The sequence below is a fragment of the Triticum urartu genome, chromosome 6 (assembly GCF_003073215.2).
Source record: "Triticum urartu cultivar G1812 chromosome 6, Tu2.1, whole genome shotgun sequence".
NCBI classification, from domain to species: Eukaryota; Viridiplantae; Streptophyta; class Magnoliopsida; order Poales; family Poaceae; genus Triticum; species Triticum urartu.
The window spans coordinates 72,887,541-72,914,853 of record NC_053027.1 but is presented as its reverse complement, the minus strand read 5'-3'; the positions used below and the strand labels follow the sequence as shown (position 1 = coordinate 72,914,853).

General features: G+C 45.1%; 2 protein-coding genes across 2 annotated transcripts; one reads left to right on the top strand and one right to left on the bottom strand.

Moving 5' to 3' along the window:
- Positions 1 to 1,075: 1,075 nt before the first annotated feature.
- Positions 1,076 to 4,205, top strand: LOC125513590. Its single transcript, XM_048678728.1, has 6 exons — positions 1,076 to 1,477; positions 3,065 to 3,118; positions 3,228 to 3,308; positions 3,445 to 3,514; positions 3,611 to 3,699; positions 3,793 to 4,205. Exons 1-6 carry the CDS (start codon positions 1,274 to 1,276, stop codon positions 3,919 to 3,921), a joined length of 627 nt encoding a protein of 208 aa, XP_048534685.1. The 5' UTR covers positions 1,076 to 1,273; the 3' UTR covers positions 3,922 to 4,205.
- A 1,411-nt stretch (positions 4,206 to 5,616) lies between these two features.
- On the bottom strand, positions 5,617 to 9,564 carry LOC125514021 (IQ domain-containing protein IQM3-like). The gene is made up of 9 exons (XM_048679267.1): positions 9,131 to 9,564; positions 8,765 to 8,879; positions 8,548 to 8,613; positions 8,250 to 8,338; positions 8,009 to 8,096; positions 6,906 to 7,052; positions 6,706 to 6,798; positions 6,453 to 6,554; positions 5,617 to 6,358 (listed from the first exon to the last, which is right to left on the bottom strand). The coding sequence occupies exons 1-9, from the start codon at positions 9,343 to 9,345 to the stop codon at positions 5,819 to 5,821; spliced, it is 1,455 nt and encodes a 484-aa protein (XP_048535224.1). The 5' UTR covers positions 9,346 to 9,564; the 3' UTR covers positions 5,617 to 5,818.
- Between the last annotated feature and the right edge of the window lie 17,749 nt (positions 9,565 to 27,313).

Sequence of the window (27,313 nt, the reverse complement as noted above, 5' to 3'; positions counted from 1 at the left end):
ATTTTCATACAAAACTCTGAGGATATACGCGAGTAGTTCTTGGAGTTGATTGTTTAGAGGTGTACACCTGCGCTTGTTTTCGTGCTCTCTGATGGCGTCTATTCTTGCTGAGATAGCCTCATCGTTTATTTCTTTTTTAATTAAACATGTATTCTTGCTGGATGGACCCCCCCCCCCCCACCCCCACCCCCCCGCGGCCCATTGCCCATGATAGTTGAATAAAAGCTCTAATTTCCCTGCAAAAAAATCATACGTAAAAAGAATAAGTAGAAAAATTGGTATATTCTCACAACACATTAGTATGTTGGTCATATAAATTAAAAAAATTAGGAAAAAAATATTTCAAAACATGGTCAGTAGTATACTATGTACACACATTTTTACGTCAGAATATCTGCAACTTTGTGTTTTTCAAAAACATACCAAAATTAGAGGAAAACATGTTTGTTTTAGTATTGCAGAAGATCACATGTTCTTGCAACATCCTTGAGGCATTTGCAATTAATCCGAATCAATATATCCAAAAGTTTTTATCCCCCCACCTCCCATCTTACCTTTTTTATAGTATTCAAAATTATACTACAACGATTGATATTTATTCTTTTTTTCCTAATTAGAATTAGCAATTTTATTTACTCCGACTCTGTGTTATGTTCCCCTTAGTGAAATATTAATCCTCAAGTTATTAACAAATAAATTAATAAAGTCTATAATGATAGAATGAAAATACCAATAAATTCTATAGTTTTATTTTAAAACATCCTTTAGCTAAGCATATCAAAGATAACTTTATAACTTAAAACCAACATTCATGTGCATGTGTGATTCCTTTAGATTTTTTTCAAGAATAGAAAGTATTAGAGTAATATTTTGACCGAGCAGATGCCAGGCAGTACCTTATTTCGTCACCCCACTTTTATGTTCTATATCCCTCTTCCTCAAAATAAGGAAAAACCCTCTCCCACACCGACGCTGACACGCGGGCCCACACTAGGGACCAACTGTAGCTAGCGTAGAAAACCGGAAAAGAATCGAGAAGCTTCCCGAGGCACGTGGGCACTCGCCGCGGGGGAGAATAAAAGAGTCAAAATTGGAGCGCCCCCATACCCCATACGACCCGCGACGCGCACAGAAATTTCTGGTGGCAATCCTCTCCTCCCCTCCGCCCGGGGAAGAAGCCTCTCGATCCCCCGAGAAGGGGCGCGCGCCCTCGCCGATCTCCCTCCCCCGCCGAGAGATCTACAGCGAGCGAGGGCCCCAGCTCAATCCGCCGATGGAGGAGACGGCGGCCGTGGCGGCGGCGACAGAGACCGTGACGGCGACGGAGACGGGGACGCCGGAGAAGTCGTCGTACAGGTACTGGGTGCGGCAGGCCACGGGCGAGGCGGCGCCTCCCCCCGTCCCGCGCAAGCTCGACCCCTCCGCCGCCAACGGCGGCGGCGGCAACCCCAACGCCCTCGGCTCCGTCTGGAATCAGGTCAGAGGCCCTTCTCTCCACATTTATGTGCGCTGCCACTAGATAGGTGACTGGCGGCTGCCCGCGTTGCCGGATGGAATACCATGAATTAGCTCTTGTGATTAATGTCTTGTTCTGATTCTATGATCTGATAATTAGCATACGTTTATACATTGGGATATGTCGATTCGCAGCCATAAACCTCCGTCGATCACCATGAACCCGCTCAGTCGATTTGGTATTGGCAAATCTGCAATCTCCAGTTTGCCGCCAGTGGATTGTGGGGGTGCATTCACCCTACGTGCAGGGAATTTGTTTACTGCCGCACATTGCAACACATGAGTATTGCTGTTCAACACTATATATTCTATCTAGATATAGCTAGTGTAACAGTGTTCCTGCTTAAAAAAAATTAAAACTATTGAATATTGATGTAGAGTCACAGAAAAACCAAAATATATTTAAAAAGAGAGGGAATGTTCTTGTGTTCTTGGAAGTTTGGCAACAAAGACTAGCTTTGCAGTACATAAACTTTGGTGCACTCTACAGCTCTGCTCTAGGCATAGTTGCTACTTGACCTCAAGCTCATAGTACTAACTTCACAATTGCATAAATAGAGGAATAAATATGCAAAGTGGAAAGAGATCTGATTACGCTGGGTTTGAACTACTAGAGGATACTTGAGTTACTATACACTGGTGGTCTTGTGCATTTAGAGGAGCTGTGGCCGGCATCTTACTAGTAACAATCTATGGTTCTCTTGATGAGTTAAATAGAGATATGGAGTAGACTTACGGCGGTCTCAAGAAATTTAGGAACAGCCTTATAACTTCTGAGTTTTGAGTTGTTTGGACAAATTTACTTCTATTGCTGACTCATACCATCTGCAAACTGTCCAATTGCTTTAGTTTTATTACCTTTGGCGTTTTTCTGTAGTTGCTGTAGCTGCCTATTTTTTAGATACCGTTATCTTCTAGGATAAATCAAAATGTATTAAAAAAGAGAGGGAATGTTCTTGTGTTCTTTGAAGTTGCGCAACAAAGACTAGCTTTGCAGTGCATTACTTTGGTGTACTCTACAGCTCTGCTCTAGGCATAGTTGCTACTTGACCTCAAGCTCATAGTACTAATTTTACAATTGCATAAATAGAGGAATAAATATGCAAAGGGGAAAGAGATCTGATTATGCTGGGGTTTGAACTAATAGGATGATACTTGAGTTACTACTGGTGGTCTTGTACATTTAGGACAGCTGTGGCCGGCATCTTACTAGTATGATTCTCTTGAGTTAAATAGAGATATATGGAGTACACTTACGTCTCAAGAAATTTAGGAACAGCATTATAACTTCTGAGGTTTGAGTTGTTCGGACAAATTTACTTCTATTGCTGACTCATACCATCTGCAAACTGTCCAGCTTTATTACCTTTGGCGGAATTGCTTCGTGCCACACATGTGACACTTATCAGGGTCCTACTTCTATTACCTTTGGCGTTTTTTGGTAGTTGCTGTAGCTGCCTATTTTTCTGATACCGTTATCTTCTGGGATGGTTATACTGCTAATTGCCAATCTACTATTTTCTGATATTTTTCACGTTTGCACTTGCAGGCTGGAACATGGGAGGAAAAGAACCTCAATTCATGGGCTAATGGCAGGATAAAGGTGCGTGGTTTAGTAGCCAGCTGTTTACGAAATGCTTGTCTAAAATAGTTCACTGATGTTTCCATTGTATTAAATTTCTCTTACAGTTATAAGCTCATATGTGCTGTAGGATTTGCTGGGTTCTTTAGGTTCACTGGATTTCTCCACGGGGAAGGCATCCATTGATGAAGTGTCCAAATGTTCAGGCGATGTAAGCACGATGTCTGATAAGACCGTTCAATTCCATCAATCCATAACTATTTTTCATAACTTATAACCTTTTTGCACGAAGTAATCCTGTCATGTGTGATTTAAACAACTAACCAATATCCTTGGTGGTTACACAGGCATTTCTAGTAACGGTCCGTAATAAGAAGAGAGTAGGTTATAATTATGAGCTGAGCTTGAGATTTAAAGGTAAAGCATATATCATGCCAAACATTGCATCACTTCATTCATTTAAAATATGTATTACTCCAGTGTCGGTAACTCGTTTGTGGTAATGCTGATTAGGTGAATGGTTAGTCAAGGAAGAGAAGAAGAAGGTCACTGGCCATATAGACATCCCCGAGTTTTCATTTGGTGAGCTTGATGACCTCGAGGTACAAATAACCACTACTGTTCTCTGTTGCGCCTGTACCATTATGATCAATTACTGCGTATTGGTCATCTCAAACACTCCCTTCTGATTTCAGGCAGAAGTGAGGTTCACCGATACCCTCGAATGGGAGGACAAGTCGCGGATCTGCAAGGATGTGAAGTTGTTCCTTTCACCTATAAAGGAGAAGCTGCAGACGTTCGAGCTAGAGCTGAAAGATAGGTAGTGAACGTCTGCGAGTGCCGGCAGGTTCTAGGTGCTGTTTTCAGTGTTGTTACCCATTCTTGTAGCTGGGACTCTCTGTGTTGTGTCGGATTAAGCGGTTGCTGTCTAAGACTATCGAGGTCATGTTATTCTTGTTTCTCCAGTCAGTGTAAGATTATACGGTTGCCACTATGTCCGTTGATGGCTTAGATTCTGTGTTGCTGTGCACGTTTAGTGTCATGAACCCAACAGAAACACAGATGATGATGATGATGATGATGATGATGATGATGATTACGATGTTCACCAGAATATGTTGTTATCCGTCCTGTTGGAGATGGTAGTTTGAGCCTTTAGTGAGGAGGTGTTGGTTAGGCTTAACTTTGATTTTGGATTTTGGCTTATGAGCCAAAAAGCATCTATTTATGTGCTTTTGCTTTGGCTTTTGGCATATACCTTCGCTGTAGGACCCTCCGCCCTGCCTCAATGAATGCAAATGCGGGCAAATGGCCACCCCATCTTAAAAATCAACTTCTTCCTACTTCAGATCTCAATGATTAAATTGAGTCCATAAATGTGAAAGAAAACAGAGAAAATTATCCTTCACCCACGGGGTAGTTTGATGAATACTCTCTGAATTGGTTGATAGGGATGAACAGGGGACTACAAATTTTAACGTAGTTGGCAATTTTAGGATATTGATAAAGTTGGTTCTTTAGATATGCAATTAGGAGTACATGTTAAGCAAACAAGCAATAAGGTAAGCAAAGGAACTAGCTAATTAGCAAGCCAACAAACTTACATGCTCCCTCCGTCTTAAAAAACTTGTCCCAAGCTTGTCTCTTAAATGGATGAATCTAGCACTAACTCGATGCTAGATACATTCATTTGAGAGACAAGTTTTCGGAGGGAATAGTAGGTAAAAGATGCGGAAAAGAACTAAACACAAGTGAGTCGACAACACGGAATTTATCCTGATGTTCACTCTTTGGGAGTGCTAATCTTCACTAGAAAGAGACAGTGCTAAATTGCAATCTAATTTATTATATACACTAGACACTAATTGTTTGACAACTTAATGTTGTTTGAGGAGTATTTGCTAGGATTATGATGATATTTAAATTAAATTACACTACTTGGCACCTCCAATGACATGATTTTAGATCTACCACTGGCTAGAAAGGTGTGGAAGCCAAAGCTTTGGAGCACCACCAAGTGGTTCATTTTATCGCGCCTTTAAGTCATCCCTAACAGATGAGACTTAAATCACCCCTGGTTGGTCTAGAGTTTCCGGATCTTGACGCATGTCGCCTAAGAGCCCAAATATCTAAGAATAACAAATCCTCAATGAAATCAACGGGGAACTCAAATCAATTTGGTGATACTATGTTAAAAAAAATAGAGCTTTGGAGCTTTTAAAAATGGAGCAAGAGTAAAGAGCTCAACTCGATATAACGGGGAAGGATACCCTTGGGGAAGATAAAGTTGGCTTTATATAGCCCACATAGAAATCTGGCCGTTGGAGTGTCCCTACACCCCCCGAAAGTTCCAGAGGGAGCGTCCTTAAAACCCATCCTTGATTTTCCTTAAATTCGATCATGGTTTGGAGCTTTTGTCCCTGAATGTTTTCTGATTGTTGTAGGCAAACATACTACAGTACCGTATTATGACCTATGAAACAGAAAACTCTGCTGAAGCTATTTCTGCAAGAGTGACATTTGGTGGGAAAAAGGCACAATCACACATTGTCAGTTCAATTCAACCGAATTCAAACTCATACAATCCTCACAAGATCCATCTGAGCTAGAAATGGATTCCAGCAACATAGGAAAAACAGCAAGCACAAACATCTGACCTTTGCAGCACCCATCAAACATGAAGCAGCAGAACTACACAGCTATTGCCTAAGACACAAGTTACTAACTTGGCTGGGGCAGGGAGGCCTGCGCCTGCATTGGCACAAGCGGCGACGTTGGCGAGGTGGGGGAGAGGCATGACGGCACCCTCCACGAGGCCGGAGGAGTAGATGCTCTCGGTGAGAGCTGCACCATCTCCAGCGCTTGCATTCTGAGCTCTATTGGGTAATCCTTCACACATCCAATTCTTGGACCATTTCCAGTGCTCCATTTCAGGGATAGCCTGTGTCCGAGCTGATAGGATTTTGACTTGCTCTTGGAGTTCACCCTCTCAAGAATTGCATCCTGCGAGACGCCGGCATCTCTAGGGCTTTGCAGGCCACCTGATAAGGTTCTTTGGTAGGCTGGCCTTGCTTTCTCCACATGGAGATTATCGCCCTCGTCAGCTTCAGTCTGAGAAGATGGCTCAGATGCCTTGTCTTCTACCATGTTGGAAGGGAGAATCAACTGCAGAGGATTGGATGGCATGATAGTAGCAGCAGGGTTCTGTTTGCTATTAAGCACTGGATCTTCATAGTAGTCCTCCTTGGTGGATGAGCGCACCTGAATATACAAAAAATAAGTTAATTAAGTGAATCGTCTTACATTTGGTAACATAAGAGCGTGTTTAGATTCAGCTGGACCAGAAACAGTATACCTCAACTTCTTTCAGATCAACTCCATTCTCTTCTAGAAAGCTCATGAAGTTGCTAAGATTCTCCGCACTCGGTTTGTAATGTCCACTATAAGCCCAGATGGACTGAAATGAGAAGAGATTGTCAAAGCATAAGATTAGCATAATGCAGTGAGGAAGCACAAGAACAAAGTGATGAGTATGAAATGGTTAGTAAATCGTTTGGGATATGGATACAATAGTAGCACTTAGATACGATGGTGGTTCACGGTAATACCTTGATAACTCCATTTTCTGCAGTAAACCTTCCAGCAGCTATAGTAGCACCTCCTGCTAAAAAGCTGGAGTGCTGGAACACACCTCTCTCTTTCTGGATATAGAAATAAGCATACAAGTTAAACATTTAGTGAAGCTAACATTCCAAACATGACTTAACAGTGCTCAGCAGCAATAAAATTCTGTGAGTTATCAAACTACCTGCCCAGCATAAAGTTTCTTTGCTGTGCTCATAACAAAAATCCATTTTGTCCCTTTAGGGCCCTGGCTTGTATCAAGTGCCTCTCCAGATATCTTGTGGATAATCTTTCCCTCTTTAATGATGTATTCATAGAATTCGCGCTCTTGCTGCAAAACATCAGACAGCTGTTACAGGAGTTCATGCTCAACGATTTTCTTCTAAACTTTGATGTGGAAATTTGTTACAACTAATCTGAACTTGTTGGGCATGCTGTGGTTAAGATGAACAATTGAAGGGAAGTATTAATGCACAGGCTAGGGAGTTTTATAACCTCATATGTATAAAGTATTAAACATAACTCCAGACTTCTGAAACTTCTTTGACCATGATTTGCCCAACAGTGTGGATTATCTCATACAAATTGATACCATTGAGAAGTGCATTTAGTATGAATCCAACGATATTGATTTTTGTATATAACGTAATCCACATAGATCAATAAATATGAGAAGCGTGTGTGTGCCTTATAATTCTGGACAGAGCGAATATCGATTTATTTACAATAGCATTAAGACATATGTCACGTGCAGCGCACCGCAAAAAGTGCAGAGACCGAGGATAGGGCAGTCGCCCTCATGTAGATGCCAGCAGGGCCTAATCGCTGTCGAAATTAGGCAGGCTCTTTGGCTTAGTTTTGACTTGACATCTGAGATATCCTTACCAGCTAAATAAGCTATCTCTTGCCTAACTAAATCATCATTCCCAGAAAACCATATCAACATCTTCCTATTTTAATCTATCTCTTTCCTAACTCCTTTATCAATTGATCATGTTATTGTTAGGTTCAATAGTGACTCCTGCACGTGACAGCGCTTAGCATGGTGCTGCCCTTCACTGTTGGCCCTTGATTCGGCACCAGTGACAACATGACCCATGTCCTCATTATGAGCAAAACATGTTCTAGAAGGTGAATATGAGAAACACAAAGTCAGTGGGATTTCTTAATCGCAACCGAGGCTTGCTGAAGAAACAATTTAGCACTCTGAAGTTCTAACGCAACTCTCGTTGGAATATTTTCAGTAAGAAAGGATAAAGATAGCATCCATTATGCAAATGATCTTACCGGACCAAGATATCTTATGCATTGCTTCTTCAGCCGAGCCCTTGGACATTCTGGAAGATCTACATCTTTTCCCTCACCAATATCAAGCCTGCATATGCAAAAAGAAAGAGAGTAAAAGACTATCAGTTTCCGTGCAAAATTTATCAGTTATCTTGTAGGAAAATGGGAACTACATATTGATTTGCATGATTTCGCTTGAACAGCAAGATTTGCATACACAGAATGGAAGTCATGTCCTTACCAGTAGAAGAAGGGCTGGCCAGCCAGGGTCTGGCACCAGACATCATAGTAGAAATGGAGGTTATGCCCGTACCTATGTCTTGGATCAATCTGCAAGATGACAGATGAAATTCAAAATTTTGATGTTCAGAGCTGACTGACAGTCTGAGTCAACTGATACTTGGAAGCTTATTCCTTTCACACACACATTTGTAGAGCATAGAAAAGCAGCAAGTACTACAATACTACTGCCGTACAATACTACTGCCAAAATTAGATTAAAAAACAGTAGTAGATGCGTAGGATATTTTTGTACTCACAGCCTCGATCCAGTGCTGGAAAGCCAGCTTGAGAGCCTTGGCGTCCTTGGATAAACCCTGCCCCACCTGCAAGATGCTCATGAACATGATTGGAGTTAAAATTAAGGAGAATTCCAGTAAAAAAAAAGAGAATGTCTTTCTTGTGAGGAAAAGGCCATCATGGTGAGCTGCCTTGTGCTGGCCATTGATGGTGCAGGGGAAGGGAATGTGTCGAGACCTTGGATGCGTTGAGGCTGACGCGGTTCCAGCGCGAGGCGGCGGTCTCCGGCTCCGGGTCGTCGTAGAAGGAGACGGTGCTGTGGTTGAGCCGCGCGAAGTCCAGCGCTTGCCACCTTGACCAATCCAAACCAGAGAACACCGGTGAATTTTCAGCGCCCGTAACCATCAAGACAGAGCAAATCAGGCATCGACGGCACCCAAAATCAGGCTCGCGAGAGGGCAACAGCCAAGAAAAGGGCAGAATCCCAAGAAAGAAAGGGGGATTGGGCGATTTTCTTGACCGAAATTATCAGACCACCAAGTGGAAGAAAAGAAACAGAGCAGTAATGTTTTCCTTTTCTGGAATTGGATAGGATCTGGTTACCAGAGCTCCTCGACGACGACGGCGGAGTCGGCGAGCTTGCGCCTGGTCCGGTAGCTCCGGTAGACCTTCTGCACCTTGGTGGCCGCGCCATTCGCTTCGCCTCCGGCCGCCGGCGACGGCGAGGAGGAGGCCTCCGTGTGGCTCGGCTCCCGCGAGGCGGTCTCCACGCGGTCCGGCCCGGCCGCCGGAGGAGGCATCGCAGTCTCCACCTCCATGTATACTGTCTACCGTCTACCGCCAATGGTGGTGGGCTTCTCGACTGGAGGCGGGCGGGGGATGGCCGTGCTTTTTCTCGGGGGGGGGGGGGGGGGTTGGGCTGGGGAAGAAAGGGGAGGCAGCAGCTGGAATTTATGCCCGCCTGCGCTGCTGTGCGCGAGAGATAATCGGAGAGTAGTTTACTGGTGGAGCAGTGGAGCTGAGCCCATGGTACGCTGGGTCGTCTACCGGACTGTGCGTTTTGTCCCGTCGCAGCTCGTCGTCGTACGCCGCAGTTAGGCGAGGTTTCGTTTTTTTAGTAACACAAATTAATCGCAGGTGCCCATCTATACTCAGTCTTATCATTGTACGGGTGCACATCCCATCTCTATCGGTATCTCTGAGGTATTGAGCCGACGTCACATCTTGAAAGTCAATAGAACGTCTCCTCTCATTAAGCAAAAGCCGTTGAAAGACTAAATAAATCTAAAAAATACGAGCATCGATGTAAGTCTTACAAAAAAGTCGACCAAAGAAGAAAGATATCCCAAAGACACTGCATTATAAGGTGGAAAAAAAGGCCCCGAACGCTGGCTTGTGCGGCGCAAGTATATGCAGCGAACACGCTGGCTTGCACAACACAAGTATACGCTGCGAGGAGCCATTTTTTAAGAACCAGGATTCGAGCCTTGGTCGGTAGCCCTGCTTCAGAAGGTCATGAGAACCATGCTTGACACACGTTCTCATCAGTGTCAGGTCTAATTCTTGAACCTTGATGGGCTGGTTCCACCAAAGAAACGTAACCATCCGAGCTCAGTTTGTCGGTGAGGTTTCATTGGTGTTTTTCACTTTTAATTCCGGGTTCTTACGCGTATGGATTTGGGTGAGTTCACAAAACTTGTTCAACGAGTCGCTTTCTCTCGAAACTACCACCGTTGAGAGTCGTCGTCTCCAAGTTTCTCGAGCCGACCCAAGCCCGGTTCTTCTGCGTCGGCACTACCGGCCGGAGTAGAGATGGGGGAGGCGCTCCGTGCTCTCGTGTGTATAGTAGTTGTAGGGCTTGTTTTTCCTTGGCGAGAAGCCAATGGGGAGCATGCCAACGATGCGAGAGAGCAGCGCTTGGTGGCTAGAGGCCGTGATTTTGCTGGTGGCGGTGGCGTGGCGCCAGTTGCTGTGTGGTGTCATGGTTGTGATGCTCACGGCGCCCCAAGTGGTTTTTCCCCGACGACGGTGAGACTCGTTCTAGATAGAATCTGTTTTGAACGCGATTGTAATTCTATATTTCACTTTGGGATTCTTATAAAAGGCAGGGACTTAGGTGTTAATTGGGGGTGGGAGAGGACTCAACCTTATGCAACATAGTAAAAGCGTACGTCAAGCGTTTTTTCTCTCCTCCCTGGCGGCTGGAACCCTAACCGTCGTCAGGAGAGGCCTTCTTTCAGCGCCGTCCTCCGGCGGCTCCCCTCCGTCGGCGACCTTGGTCGTCCGTGGTGGTGGTGTGTGGGGGGGGGGGGGGGGGGGGGGGGTCGCCGGATTCACGCGCGTGGATCGTTTTTACATTTGTGTAGTCTAGTTTTTTAGGCTGTTCATCATCTTTGCTTCGGCGGCAACGATGACGGCGCTGAATAAAGATTCTTCGGATCCTTCCCTGACGAGGCCATCGGTCCTATGATTGGGGATGGATTTGAAAACAAGTTTGTTCAAGTAAGGATGGCGTGGCGACGGCGGCATCCTCGTAGTGGACCTGTGTCCTCGGGCTCCGTCGGTGCGACGGCGTTTGCTCCAGTGTCAGCGTGAAGCTTGAGAGGTAGTCCAGGAGCGGATGCAGATTGTGGTCTGCATTGACGACAACTGGAAGACAGAATGTGTGCTGAGTTCGTGGTTCGTGGATGGCAGGTATAGTTTCCTCCTTCGGCGTCTTAGTCATGGTGGGGTGCCAGATCTGAAGTACGATGGCGCGTCCGGGTGTTGCCCCGGTCTGACTCGTTCAACGGCAATGGCTTCACTTTTGGTGAGCCACTTTGGAGGTCCGCAAAGCTGCATATCAGCGATGGAGCCTCGTCGAGCTCGGGTGAGGAGGTGATCCGTCATTTTTTTTCTTCGGCGGCTGCTGTGGTGGTGTCGGAGATAAGTGACGGGCGTTGGTGTTAAGCTCAGAGATGTTCTGCTATCTTTTCAGGTTTATTATGTCGCTTCTTACGTGACTTGTATTTTGTTCTATATGATATGAATGAGACATGTATTACCATGCAAAAAAAGGACTTGGACGTTAATTTCTCTGCATGTAAGTCCTTGTATGAGTTTGGTACTGTAACATGTACTCCCTCAGTCTCAAAATGTTTTTTAGATAGATGGAGTATATTTAATTGAAGTTTTCTAGGTCCTTCGGAACATATCCCTGTTCAAACAAGAAAATTTTATTTCCAAGATAGGGCACCAATGTTGGTCACGTTAAGTGAAACATGTCCAGTCTTTGTATGTACTACTACTACTACTACAAGATACCGTGTGTTGACTGAGAATTCCTGTCCATGCACCTCGCAGTCACAGGTCGCCTCGATGGTGGTTGCAAATGCTCGTGCTAGCTTTCGCAGTTTGACGCTGAGTCTCTACCTGCCCATTTGACGGTAGATTTATGTCATTTTAAAGCAGTACATAAAAGGCACATACACCTATGTTCAATCGCGTTATGATCACATCTCTCTCGTCTCCAAACCCTAGTTCCCGTTTCGAGGTTTTTAACCGGGCTACACGATGACGCTTTGTTGGGTGGTGACTTCATCGATGTGGCAAATACATTTTCCTTGAGCCTCTCTCCATTTTGACGACGTCGGTAACCGCGACATCAATATCTCGTTGGGTAGATTTATGCATGGCTAGTGAGGTTGATGTCGCGGTTACCGACGTCGAGCTACCACGGCGACCATGGTGGCTGGGCGTGGTGAGCATGACGCGGCTAGGTGAACGATGCGAGTGCGGCGAGCGCGGCCACGGCGAGCGGTGCGAACGGCGGGAGTACCGGGTGGCTAGCATAGTAGCATCTAGTATGCACGCACACGGTTATGCATCCGACGAGCAGCACCAGAGTGCACGTACTAGCGGCAGCTAGCATGCACGCGCTGGGCATGGTTGTGCATGGACGCACGCACGCGACCACCGGCGAGCTAGCATGCGGTTGTGCATCCGACGAGCAACACGTCGTGCAGGAGCGCGTTGAGCGGCTCCGCGTGGGCACGGCGAGGTGGTCGCGGGCGCGCAGCGGCTGGGCGCGGGGTTGGCGAGGCCGACGCCGACACGTCCGCCTCGTCGGAGCCGTTCGATGTGTGGCGGGAGCTCCAGCTCCTTGGGCGGTGGCATCTGCGGCCTTGGCCACGAGCTTGAGTGGCGGCGGCGCCTGCGGAGTCTCGCCGGAGCAAGGATTTGGCGATGACGTGGCTGTTACAGGGGGCGGCAGAGGCGAGGAGCGAAGAGATAAATAAAAAATAAAAAGGAAGGTGGATGGCAGCTGGCCAGACGAGGCGTGCAGCGGACGCACGCAGACGAATAGTTGACAGAAAACGCCCATTTCGTGTCCGCTTCGGACCTAAATCTGTCTCATATTTAAGACGGAAATGGGTCAATGCGGACACAAAACGGACACAAAATAAAAATGGATATCCGTGTTAGGCTGTCGTTTTTGTCCGCGCAGACCCAAACAAATATGAGCGGATGAAATGGGTCGTTTTATTGGAGTTGCTCTTATTACTCTAGGTATAGATCTTGAATCTGTGGATCATCCCGGGCGCTAATTCGGTAAGTTCACGCCGTTGATGACTTCCTGTTCCGATCAGCGACGGCTGTCTGCCATGGAGACGCAGTAGCGGCGACGCGTAGGAAGACGATTGACCCCAGGGAACTTCATGTATTTTGTTTTCAGGGTGTCATTTTTGGTGAGAAAAAACCCAGTTTAGTACTGTTGGGGAGAAATTGACATTATTGCTTCACCTACTGGGGGCAGCCATGGCAGGTGGCTCCATGACTGCGTCCTGCCGTGGCCCCCGCATCACAGCAAGCCGCCTGGTTTGACGCATGTGCCAGTGGCAGACCAGATCTACGACGGTCCTAACACGGAAGAATTCTGTCATACAGACCGAAGGAATGACGCACGAGGTTTTCTCTAGGGTGACGTACAAGGGTTTGGTTTTGCTTTGTTTCGCTTTCGTCCGTGGACCGTTGATCGCGCTTGGACTCGATCCCGTCTTCCCGTCTCGACAGCAAGAACGACAAGGAGAACCATGCCAGCAGGGCAGGTGGCACACATCGTGTGAACGTTACTGGCAATCACTGGTCCTCGGCCTCGACCGGGGATCGTGATTCACCAACGATTCTTATGTGTGTCGCGCGCGTCGCCGTCGTTGGTTTGGTGGAGCATCGCCCGGCACAAACAGGCTCGATCTTCTTCCTCATGCACCTTTTCCCTTTACTTTTGTTTCGCAGGCGACCTTTTCCCTCTGCTGGTGCAGATAGTTAGGGCAACTCCACCGCACGACTCTAAATCTATACTTATTTTGTTCGGATTTTATCCGTATGAGATAGAAATAGAGAGAACAAACGCCGGACAGAGACCGCACAAACTCGCTGCGCCCAATGCTGCTACCCTAAATCTATACCCATTTTGTCCGGATTTTATCCGTATGATGGGCCAGGTATACAAAAGGAGAGAGTGACAGGTGAGGTCGAGGCGGACACAGACGGACGACGAGGACGCGAAGACGTCCGCTTTTTGTCCGCTTTGGCCCCAAACAGAGAGCAACTTTGGCCTGGAAATGGAGCAAAAGCGGACACAAACCGGACGAAACGTCCATATGCTCTCATGCCTTGGGTCGTTCGGTTTGTTCATTTTACCTCAAACGGACACAAACAGACGTTTTAGCCCTCCTTTGGTTCATAGGATAGAAATGTTGTAGGAATAGGAAAATCATAGGAAGTGAGATGACATGCATCTCAATTTCTATAGAGAAAGAGATGTCATTTGATATATAGGATAGGGATTTTTTCATTGAGTCTTAGCTAATGTTTTTTTTTCCTCCAAAATGTGAAGGATTGCTTCCTATCCTATATAAAAATAGAAATTCATTCCTATAAACCAAATGGCCTTAAAGAAAATTTATCTATGCAAATTTTATCCTTTAGAAATTCTATGAGATTCCTACAAACTAAAGAAGGCCTTAGGATAGAAATAGGTCACGCGCTTAAGTTGGCCTTACTTGACGACCGAGACAGATTTCGGGTTTTGTTCACCGCCGGTGCCCAATCTTTTACAGTAACTTGCACCAACCGGAGAATGCCCCGGGGCCAAGCAATCGATGGGAGGTACGCATGAACTTCATCAGAGATAGGAGTAACCTGCATATCTTTCTTGGTTGCGTACGGGAGGCAAAGTGAAAAAGAACAATTTGGGGCGTGTTTTCGTGCTTGGTCCATGGACTTGTCTGGTTTTACTGCGGAAAACGGATCGTCCTCTTAGTCTTGGTTGATGATATGGATTGGATCATTGCAGCATGGGATGGGTTGTCTGCTGCCTGCTTTCCGGTTTATCAGGTACACACATTATCCCTAGGTCGACGATCTAAAAGCATAGTACGAGTATCTAAAACCAGGTGCTGCCTCTACGCTCCCGTGCCGCTCCCCGCAGCGGCCCGGGAGAATCCTAGATCGCCGCCGCCGCCACCACCCCCTCTCCTCGCTCTCACCTCCTCGCCGCCGCTGGAGGGCGCCGTCGGGCAAAGTCCGCGCGGCGTCGGCAGCGGCGGGGCTAGCTCCATCTTCGCAAGGGCCTCGAGCGGCGCGGGGGCGGCTCGCCTTAGGAGGTGCTGGGCTCGGCTTGGCGCGGTCGTCGGGGGCGCGCTGAGGCGGAGGAGGGAGGTGGCGTCGTCGGCGCGGTGCTGCGCGAGAGCTGGCAAGGCGCTGAGCTACGCGTGCACGGGCGCGGTGCGGAGCTGCGCGGCGCGTGCGTGCGCTGGCGCGAGGCGGGCGAGAGGGAGTCAGGGGTCGGGGCCTGTCGCTGGGCTGCCGACTGGCTTGCTTCTCGGCACGTTGGGGGCTTCCCAGGTGCGGATCTACCGGGGAGGCTAGCCTGCGACCTTAGGGGCGCGGCTCGAGATGCCTCCAGATTTGTCGGGGTAGCTGGCCGGCGACCTCCTGGGCGCGGCCAAGATGTGAACTGTTGTTGTGCGCCTTGGAATTGGTATGTAGGAAGAGCTGGCTGGGCCACAGGTTTGGGCCGGTGTGGCTGCCGGTGAAAGCCGCACTCCGGTTGTGGCCGGAGCAATCGATGGCGGCGCCTATGGGCGTCGTCCCCTTGTTGGAGGCATCGATTGTGCAGTCCCTCCCTCCCCTTGCCTGACATTCTTCAGGGGAAACTCTAGATCCGGTCTACCGGATCGGACGATGACGATGCTATCGGCTTTGCTTGGTGTCGTGTCTCCTCTTGAGGACATCGTCTTGAAGATAGACTCGGTCAGAGGGACTCAGTGCTCGTGTAGGTGGTTGGCGACGGCTCGTGTAGTATCTCCGTGAGAGCAGCAGAAGCACCCTTCACATGCAGAGTGCGTCAGGCGAGTTATGTCAGCCAAGTTCGCGGGATCGAAGCGGCATATGTTTGCTCTATCGGACATAGCGTTCCTCTTAGATATCGTCGAGTTTTGCGGATATGCTAGTGGCAGCCCGGATTGATACAACGGTTTACGGTGTGCACTTTGGTAGCGGCGTGAGCGCTCGAGTGCCGGACCGGGTGTGTTGTGGGCTGTTGGCCTTCTGACGTGTTGTAGGTGTTGTGGTGCTTTAGGCCTAGTCTTATCAGGCGCCGTTTAGGTTTTTGCTCGGTTTTCCTTGATAAACTGAGCAACCCCTTTTCATTTCTTCTTTTTCAGCACTCGTCTTATGCGGTGCATTCCTCCTTGGGGGTGTTACTTGTAATGTCTCTTTCTGATCAATGAATTTGGCAGCTGTCCTGCCAACATTCCAAAAAAAAGCATAGTACGAGTTGTTTACTGCAAAAAGCATACCATTAGAAATTTCAAATGTCTTGTTTTTAAATGGTGTAACTTCTATGATATCTAGTTCATATTATACTGATATTATTGCATCTCCAACGACAAATCATAAATTTTCTCCCGCATCCGTCCATGGACATGGAACCAGTCCGCGGACACACACGCGGGAGGCCGCATACATTTTGACAACAATTCAAACGAACCGGACGAAATTCGATCAAACACGACCATATTTCATATAAACGCGACCGGAATTAATTTAAACATGATGGATATCATCTAAATATGACGGGTTTCATTACATTTACATCAACTAAGCAGAGCTCGTCCGGCTAGGTCTAAATGGTCATCGGCGCCCGTTCCCATGTCTGGCCATGAACCAAGAGAACTGAAACTTCACCGTCTCTAGTTCGGCCTCGTCACTCTCCAACTTAACCATCGTCTCCGGAGGCCCAAGAAGTGAAGCTGTCCACCTCCACATCGCCGCCAAGCGACTAATCGGCCGACGATGTTGAGCCCACCAAGTTTGGCGTCGACCGGAGGGGAGGAGCGGTGGCTTTCCTGGGACCAGAGCAGCGCGACCTACCTTGCACTACTCTTCCTCGCTGCCGGCGGCGTCCGCGAACGTGTCGGCTTCGAGGTCGTTGCGACAGGGCGCGGACTCGGCGATGTCCTCCTCGTCGCCAGTCTCGCCGAACATCGCCTCGCTCGCTTGGTCGTCGCACTCCTTGCCAGCGGCCTCCACCTCTGCCACCCGCTGCTGGTACCGCCAGCAGGTGAGGCGGATCTCGCGGGCTGAGCGGTATGACTCCAACAGCGCCTCCTGCTCCACCATGTCCGCGTCCGGCGCGACCGCTCTATCGGCGCCGAGCTGCTCCTCCGCCTACATATGCTCCTGGAGGTGGTGGTGGTTGTAGGCGGCGTCGGCCTGCGCCTCCTGTTACTACTCCTCCCCCACCATGTCCATGTAATGGGCACGAGCCTTGCCGATGGTCATGGTGCAATGCACCGGCGAGGGTGGCACGGAGGAGGAGGGCGGCATCGGTTCATTGTTGGCAACGTCCTCCATTGAGACGTCATCGTCGTCCTCCGGCTGCCTGCCAGCTAGCCAGCCGGCAGCAATGGCGGCTATCTCCTTCTTCTAGTCTGACGTCAGCCCGTCCCAGAGAGCTTTGGCGGCGAGGGGGGGGGGCCATGGTGGGAGTGGTGTGGAGAGGGATCGAATGTGGATGACTGCGGCTATGGCCAGGGCACCGGCTTTTATAACAATGGTGGACAACAGAGGGACGAATGGGTGGCGCCAGAGGAGACTCCTCGGCAACTGTGTGCCATCAATGTGGGCGACGGGCAGACGGATGGCGACCGTCGTGTCGCTTGAATGCGTGGCAGTCGCCACACCAGGAAGCGACGCGCCTGGCCCGCCTCTTCAAATGTCGGTGCCAGCGAACGGTTGCGTCCACTCTGGTCGGAAAAAAATGAACATAGAGACAAATCACGTTCAGTATAGCGAGATGAAAGCAAACACATTCACAGTACAAAAAGATATGCGAGGATTACGGATGAACAACACAGATAGACAACTAACAGAATTACTGAAAGAAATGTTGTAGATAGAAATGACCAATGTTGCTCGATGGCGACATGCGATTTGGTAGTCCAGATCACTCTTCTGCAAAAGAACTACGTCTAGTTAGAGGGACATGTGATTGAACACAGGAGCAAACCTCTCTCCGTCCTATTCTCCTCGACGTGAAATCCCTCGAATTTCAGTGATCAATGATCGGTTCATTGCTATATCTTTGTGCCTCTCGTCCCGATGTTATGCTAAGTGTGTGCATGTGTGCACGATACGAAGCAGCACCAAAAGAGTGTCACTTAAAGGTCATGAAAAGAATTGTTACATACACCAAACTTTGGCATATGGTACTCCAAAGGATCATCTTTTAATCTTATTGGCTACTCTGATTCGGATTATGTCGGTGATAAGATTGATATAAAGTCCACCTCGGGTACTTTTCAATTTCTTGGGAGATCTCTTGTGTCTTGGTCCTCCAAGAAACAAAACTCGGTATCTCTATCTACCGCCGAAGCGGAATACATTGTCGCCTGATACGTCTCCAATGTATCTATAATTTTTGATTGTTCCATGCTGTTATATTATAAATCTTGAATGTTTCATAACCATTTTATAACATTTTTTGATACTAACCTATTGACATAGTGCCAAGTGCTAGTTGCTGTTTTCTGCATGTTTTTTTACATCCCAGGAAATCAATACCAAATGGATTCCAAATGCAACGAAACTTTACGAAGATTTTTTATGGACTAGAAGACACCCAATGGGCCAAGGCAGTGCCTGGGGGTGCTCCGAGGGGAGCACAACCCACCAGGGCGCCAGGAGGCCCAGGCGCTCCCTGGTGGGTTGTGCCCACCTCGGGTGCCCCCGGGACCGCCTCTTTGCTCTATAAATACCTCAATATTCCAGAAACCTTAGGAGTGATAACCCACAAGTATAGGGGATCACAACAGTTTTCGAGCGTAGAGTATTCAACCCAAATTCATTGATTCGACACAAGGGGAGCCAAAGAATATTCTCAAGTATTAGCAACTGAGCTGTCAATTCAACCACACCTGGAAACTTAATATCTACAGTAAAGTATTTAGTAGCAAAGTAATATGATAGTAGTGATAACGGTAGCAAAAGGTAACAGTAGTAAAAGTAATATTTTTGGTATTTTGTAGTGATGATAGCAATAGCAACGGAAAAGTAAATAAGCGAAGCACAATATATGGAAAGCTTGTAGGCAATGGATCAGTGATGGAGAATTATGCCAGATGCGGTTCATCATGTAACAGTCATAACCTAGGGTGACACAGAACTAGCTCCAGTTCATTGATATAATGTAGGCATGTATTCTGAACATAGTCATACGTGCTTATGGAAAAGAACTTGCATGACATCTTTTGTCCTACCCTCCCGTGGCAGCGGGGTCCTTATGGAAACTAAGGGATATTAAGGCCTCCTTTTAATAGAGAACCAGAACAAAGCATTAACACATAGTGAATACACGAACTCCTCAAACTACGGTCATCACCGGTAAGTCTCCCGATTATTGTCACTTCGGGGTTAACGGATCATAACACATAATAGGTGACTATAGACTTGCAAGATAGGATCAAGAACACTCATATATTGATGAAAACATAATAGGTTCAGATCTGAAATCATGGCACTCGGGCCCTAGTGACAAGCATTAAGCATAGCAAAGTCATAGCAACATCAATCTCAGAACATAGTGGACACTAGGAATCAAACCCTAACAAAACTAACTCGATTACATGATAGATCCCATCCAACCCATCACCGTCCAGCAAGCCTACGATGGAATTACTCACGCACGGCGGTGAGCATCATGAAATTGGTGATGGAGGATGGTTGATGATGACGATGGCGACGGATTCCCCTCTCCGGAGCCCCGATCGGACTCCAGATCAGCCCTCCCGAGAGGTTTTAGGGCTTGGCGGCGGCTTCGTATCATAAAACGCGATGATTTCTTCTCCCTCATTTTTCTCTCATCGAAACTCAATATATGGAGGTGGAGTTGGAGTCGGAGAGGCAACAGGGGGCCCATGAGGTAGGGGGGCGCGCCCTAGGGGGGCAGGCGCGCCCCCACCCTCATGGCAAGGTGGTGGGCCCCCTGGCCTTCATCTTTGGCAGGTATTTTTCTTATTTTCTGAAAAGTGTCTCCGTGAAGTTTCAGGTCATTCCGAGAATGTTTGCTCCTGCACATAAATAACACCATGGTAGTTCTGCTGAAAACAACGTCAGTCCGGGTTAGTTCCATTCAAATCATGCAAGTTAGAGTCCAAAACAAGGGCAAACGTGTTTGGAAAAGTAGATACGTTGGAGACGTATCAACTCCCCCAAGCTTAAACCTTTGCTTGTCCTCAAGCAATTTAGTTGACAAACTGAAAGTGATAAAGAAAAACTTTTACAAACTCTGTTTGCTCTTGTTGTTGTAAATATGTAAAGCCAGCATTCAAGTTTTCAGCAAAGATTATAACTAACCACATTCGCAATAACGCATAGGTCTCAAGTTTACTCATATCAATAGCATAATCAACTAGCGAGCCATAATAATAAAACTTGGATGACAACACTTTCTCAAAACAATCATAATATGATATAACAAGGTGGTATCTCGCTAGCCCTTTCTGAGACCGCAAAACATAAATGCAGAGCACCTTTCAAGACCAAGGACTGACTAGACATTGTAATTCATGGTCAAAGAGATCCAGTCAAGTCATACTCAATGTAAACTAACAGTAATGAATGCAAATGACAGCGGTGCTCTCCAACTGGTGCTTTTTAATAAGAGGATGATGACTCAGTATAAAAGTAAATAGACAGGCCCTTTGCAGAGGGAAGCAGGGATCTGTAGAGGTGCCAGAGCTCGGTTTTGAAACAGAGGTGAATAATATTTTGAGCGGTATACTTTCATTGTCAACATAACAACCAAGAGATGGCGATATCTTCCATGCTACACACATTATAGGCGGTTCCCAAACAGAATGGTAAAGTTTATGCCCCCCTTCCACCACAAGCATCAATCCATGGCTTGCTCGAAACAATGAGTGCCTCCAACTAACAAGAGTCCCAGGGGAGTTTTGTTTGCAATTATTTGATTTAGTTTGCATAAAGCATGGGACTGGGCATCCCGGTGACCATCCATTTATCTCACGAGTGAGGAGCGGAGTCCACTCCTCTTGAGAATAACCCGCCAAACATGGAAGATACAGACAACCCTAGTTGATACATGAGCTATTCGAGCATACAAAACAGGATATTTATTTGAAAGTTTAGAGTTTGGTATATACAAATTTACTTGGAACGGCAAGTAGATACCTTATATAGGTAGGTATAGTGGACTCATGTGGAATAACTTTGGGGTTTAAGGAGTCTGGATGCACAAGCAGTATTCCCGCTTAGTACAGGTGAAGGCTAGCAAAAGACTGGGAAGCGACCAGCTAGAGAGCGACAACAGTCATGAACATGCATTAAAATTAATCAACACTGAATGCAAGCATGAGTAGGATATAATCCACCATGAACATGAATATCGTGAAGGCTATGTTGATTTTGTTTCAACTACATGCGTGAACATGCGCCAAGTCAAGTCACTTAAATTATTCAGAGGAGGATACCACCCTATCATACCACATCATAACCATTTTAATAGCATGTTGGCACACAAGGTAAACCATTATAACTCATAGCTAATCAAGCATGGCACAAGAAACTATGATCTCTAGTTGTCATTGCAAACATGTTTATTCATAATAGGCTGAATCAGGAACGATGAACTAATCATATTTACAAAAACAAAAGAGGTTGAGTTCATACCATCTTTTCTCATCTCAGTCAGTCCATCATATATCATCATAATTGCCCTTCACTTGCACTACCGAACGATGTGAATAATAATAATAGTGCACGTGTATTGGACTAAGCTAGAATCTGCAAGCATTCAATAAACAGGAGAAGACAAGGCAATATGGGCTCTTTTGTTAGATCAACAATAATGCATATAAGAGTCACCTCAACAATTTAATTATGGTCTTCTCCTATCGACCCCTAAAGAAAAGAAATAAAACTATTTACACGGGAAAGCTCCCAACAAGCAAAAAAAGAACATGAAATATTTTTGGGTTTTCTTTTTAGTTCCTACTACAAGCATGGAAATTAGACTGATTAAAAGCTACAACTATTTTTTTGGTTTTCTCTTAAGGTTTATTAAACACACAAGAAGAAAGAATAAAAAAGGAAATTAAACTAGCATGGATGATACAATGAAAAAGTATGAGCACCGACATTTAGCAATGAGTGTATGAGCATAAATGTAATGTCGGTGGGAAATACGTACTCCCCCAAGCTTAGGCTTTTGGCCTAAGTTGGTCTATGGCCACGGCTGGCCTGGCTGATATCCATAATAATAGTTGTTGGGGTCGTACTGTGATGCAGCAGCTATCGCCTGCTGAGCTGCAGCATGGCGACGAGCGGCCTCCTCTCTCCTCTCGTACTCATCTGCCTCCTCTCTGGTAATAATATATCCTCCTCTTGCCTGATAATCAAGGAAAGCAGGAGCAGGGAGAGTAATACGGACAACACGGCGTCTGTCAAAGATTAGTCGATACTGGAGGGGTGATTCGTTCCTCTCGACAAACTGGTGGTGAACCATAGCATTAAAATCTAGATAGGCAGGAGGTAATTCAATATCATCTTTGCACACATCTATACCAAGAAAATTAGCTACGCGGGTTGCATAAATTCCAGCAAAGAAATCTCTATTACGTATATTAAGATGCAACCTACGTGCAACAATGGATCCCAAATTATATGATTTGTCTCCTAACACAGCACTCCTAAGAATACTGAGGTCAGGGACACACACGTGACATGCTTCATCTTTACCATTTATGCATCTGCCTATGAAGAGAGCAAAATAATGTATGGCAGGAAAGTGAATGCTCCCTATGGTAGCTTGTGTAACATCTCTAGATTCTCCCACAGTTATATCAGCAAGAAAATCTCTAAATTCAGATTTGCGAGGATCCCTTATACTACCCCATTGTGGAAGTTTGCATGCAGTGGTAAAATCCTCTAAGTCCATGGTATAAGATTTATCATAAAGATCAAACAAGACAGTTGGAGAATTACGTGAAGTGGAAAATTCAAACCTCCTCACAAAGGAGCTAGTGAGCTCATGATACTGACTGCACTTCTCTTCCTCGAAGCTCACGAGATCAGCGTTGCACAAATATGTGTTGAATTCTTCTTTTATTCCCGCTTGATCCATAAAATTTTCAGAAGGCCACTCACAAGGACGCACTGGAGTGTCTCTCGGTGGCTCTTCGTCAGCATCACGCACTGCAAGCCTGGGTCCTTGCTTCTTTGAAGAACCACCTTGGAACATTTTCCTAAGCATTTTTCTTCCTCTGAAAAATTCTGAAATTCTTTAGTAACTTCAAAATAAAAGTAAACCAAACTCAATAATATTGATAGTAACTACTCCTACAAGTGCCTAGGGCCTATATCATGCATCAAAACTACTTTTGACCATATAAATTTGACATGCAAGCTCAAGAACAGGGTCACCTAAGCAGCAAAAATTTGCAATGAATAAAGCACTAGAACAAAAACTAATTGGACCAATGGAGGAGTCACATACCAAGGAACAATCTGCCCAAGCAGTTTTGTGAGAGGTGCTTTGAGCAAGGAGATCGAAAATGGCAGGAAAATGAGCTAGAACTTGTGCTTGAGCTGGTTATTCATGTTTGTGGGAGGAAGATGAAGTGGGTGGGTGCAGGAATAAGTGGAGGAGGGCCACCATGGGCCCACGAGGCAGGGGGCGCGCCCTCCACCCTCGTGGCAAGGTGGTTGGCCCCCCTGGTGTGTTCTTTGTTCCATAAATCCTCAAATATTCTAGAAAAAATCATATTTAATTTTCAGGGCATTTGGAGAACTTTTATTTTCGAGGTATTTTTATATTGCATGGATAATCAGATAACAGACAGAAAAATATTTATTTTGTTTTATTTAATATAAATATCAGAGAGTAAAAGTGGGGTACAGAAGGTTGTGCCTTCTAGTTTCATCCATCTCATGATCATCAAAAGGAATCCACTAACAAGGTTGATCAAGTCTTGTTAACAAACTCATTCCGAATGACATGGAGCCGGAGAAATTTTGAATAACACTATGTTACCTCAACGGGGATATGCATATCCCCAATAATAAGAATATCATATTTCTTCTTGACAGTAGGAAGAGGAAATTCAAAACCTCCAAATATAATCGATGGAATTTTTCCAATAGAGTTGATACTATGAATTTAAGGTTGTTTCCTCAGAAAGTGTACCATATGCTCATTACCATTAACATGAAAAGTGACATTGCCTTTAGTGCAATCAATAACAGCCCCTGCAGTATTCAAAAAGGGTCTTCCAAGAATAATAGACATACTATCGTCCTCGGGAATATCAATAATAACAAAGTCCGTTAAAATAGTAACGTTTGCAACTACAACAGGCACATCCTCACAAATACCGACATGTATAGCAGTTGATTTATCAGACATTTGCAAAGATATTTCAGTAGGTGTCAACGTATTCAAATCAAGTCTACGATATAAAGAGAGATGCATAACACTAACACCGGCTCCAAGATCACATAAAGCAGTTTTAACATAGTTTCTTTTAATAGAGCATGGTATAGTGGGTACTCCTGGATCTCCAAGTTTCTTTGGTATTCCACCCTTAAAAGTGTAATTAGCAAGCATGGTGGAAATTTCAGCTTGCGGTATCTTTCTTTTATTTGTAATAATATCTTTCATGTACTTATCATAAGGATTGGTTTTAAGCATATCAGTTAATCGCATACGCAAAAAGATAGGTCTAATCATTTCAGCAAAGCGCTCAAAATCCTCATCATCCTTTTTCTTGGATGGTTTGGGAGGAAAAGGCATGGGTTTCTGAACCCAAGGCTCTCTTTCTTTACCATGTTTCCTAGCAACAAAGTCTTTCTTATCATAACGTTGATTCTTTGATTGTGGGTTATCAAGATCAACAACAGGTTCAATTTCTATGTCATTATCATTACTAGGTTGAGCATCATTATGAACATTATCATTAACATTATTACTAGTTTCAGGTTCATTACCAAATTGTGTTTCAGCATCAGAAATAGAGATATCATTTGGATTCTCAGGTGTTTCAACAATAGGATCACTAGAAGCATGCAAAGTCCTATCATTTTTCTTTTTCTTCTTTTTAGAAGAGCTAGGTGCATCTATATTATTTCTCTGAGAATCTTGCTCAATTCTTTTAGGATGGCCTTCATGATACAAAGGTTCCCGAGTCATTCTACCACCTCTAGTCATAACTCTAACAACATTATCATTATTCTTATTATTCAATTCATTGAGCAAATCATTTTGAGCTTGAAGTACTTGTTCTACTTGAGTGGTAACCATAGAAGCATGTTTACTAATAAGTTTAAGTTCACCTTTAACATTAGCCATATAATCACCCAAGTGTCCAAGCATATTTGAATTGTATTTTAATTGTCTACCAAAATAAGCATTAAAGTCTTCTTGCTTAGCCATAAATTTATCAAACTCATCTAAGCATGGGCTAGCAAACTTAGTAAACGGGGTTACAGCTTTATCATATCTATAGAGAGAATTTACCTTTACTACCTGTGTCGGGTTATCAATACCATGAGTTTCTTCAACAGGTAAAGGATTAAGATTATATGTTTCTTCAACAGGCGGTAAATTAAGACCATGTATTTCTTCAATAGGAGGTAAATTCTTAACATCTTCAGCTTTAATACCCTTTTCTTTCATAGATTTCTTTGCCTCTTGCATATCTTCAGGACTGAGAAATAGAATACCCCTCTTCTTCGGAGTTGGTTTAGGAATAGGCTCAAGAATTGGCTCCGGAGGTGTCCAATTATTTTCATTTGTCAACATATTATTCAATAGAATTTCAGCTTCATCCGGTGTTCTTTCCCTGAAAACAGAACCAGCACAACTATCCAGGTAATCTCTGGAGCCATCAGTTAGTCCATTATACAAGATATCAAGTATTTCATTTTTCTTAAGAGGATGATCAGGCAAAGCATTAAGTAATTGGAGAAGCCTCCCCCAAGCTTGTGGGAGACTCTCTTCTTCAATTTGCACAAAATTATATATATATATATATCCCTTAAAGTAGCTTGTTGCTTATGAGCAGGGAAATATTTAGCAGAGAAGTAGTAGATCATATCCTGTGGACTACACACACAACCAGGATCAAGAGAATTAAACCATATCTTAGCATCACCCTTTAATGAGAACGGAAATATTTTAAGAATGTAAAAGTAGCGAGTTCTCTCATCTTTAGTGAACAGGGTAGCTATATCATTCAGTTTAGTAAGATGTGCCACAACAGTTTCAGATTCATAACCATGAAAAGGATCAGTCAACCAAAGTAATTATATCAAGATCAACAGAGAATTCATAATCCTTATCAGCAACAAAGATAGGTGAAGTAGCAAAAGCAGGGTCAGGTTTCATGCTAGCATTTAGAGATTGCTTACTCCATTTAGCTAATAATTTTTTAAGTTCATTTCTATTTCTGCAAGCTAAAATAGCTAAAGAAGCATCTTGGTCAAATACATAACCCTTAGGAATAGCAAGTGGTTCTTCATGATCACTTTCATCAGATTCAATATTTTCAATTTCTCTAGCCCTAGCAAGTTGTTCATCAAGAAAAGCACTAAGTGGCATAGTAGTATCAGGCATAGAGGTAGTTTCATCATAAGTATCATGCATAGCAGAAGTGGCATCATCAATAACATGCGACATATCAGAACGAATAGCAGAAGCAGGTGTAGGTGTCGCAAGCTTACTCAAAACAGAAGGTGAATCAAGTGTAGAGCTAGATGGCAGTTCCTTACCTCCCCTCGTAGTTGAGGGATAGATCTTGGTTTTTGGATCTCTCAAGTTCTCCATAATGATAAGCAGATATATATCCCAAGTGACTCAAAGAATAGAGCTATGCTCCCCGGCAACGGCACCAGAAAATGGTCTTGATAACCCACAAGTATAGGGGATTGCAACAGTTTTTGAGGGTAGAGTATTCAACCCAAATTCATTGATTCGACACAAGGGGAGCCAAAGAATATTCTCAAGTATTAGCAGCTGAGTTGTCAATTCAACCACACCTGGAAACTTAATATCTGCAGCAAAGTATTTAGTAGCAAAGTAATATGATAGTAGTGATAACGGTAGCAAAAGGTAACAGTAGTAAAAGTAATGTTTTTGGTATTTTGTAGTGATGATAGCAATAGCAATGGAAAAGTAAATAAGCGAAGCACAATATATGGAAAGCTCGTAGGCAATGGATCAGT

Excerpts from the sequence above, each read along its gene's own strand:
- LOC125513590 (XM_048678728.1), top strand. The coding sequence starts at position 1,274 with ATGGAGGAGACGGCGGCCGTGGCGGCGGCGACAGAGACCGTGACGGCG. Across the intron at positions 1,478-3,064 it reads TCGGCTCCGTCTGGAATCAG|GCTGGAACATGGGAGGAAAA; the intron begins GTCAGAGGCCCT and ends TTGCACTTGCAG. Across the intron at positions 3,700-3,792 it reads GTGAGCTTGATGACCTCGAG|GCAGAAGTGAGGTTCACCGA; the intron begins GTACAAATAACC and ends TTCTGATTTCAG.
- LOC125514021 (XM_048679267.1), bottom strand. The coding sequence starts at position 9,345 with ATGGAGGTGGAGACTGCGATGCCTCCTCCGGCGGCCGGGCCGGACCGC. Across the intron at positions 6,555-6,705 it reads CAGAAAATGGAGTTATCAAG|TCCATCTGGGCTTATAGTGG; the intron begins GTATTACCGTGA and ends TTCTCATTTCAG. Across the intron at positions 6,359-6,452 it reads TTGATCTGAAAGAAGTTGAG|GTGCGCTCATCCACCAAGGA; the intron begins GTATACTGTTTC and ends TTGTATATTCAG.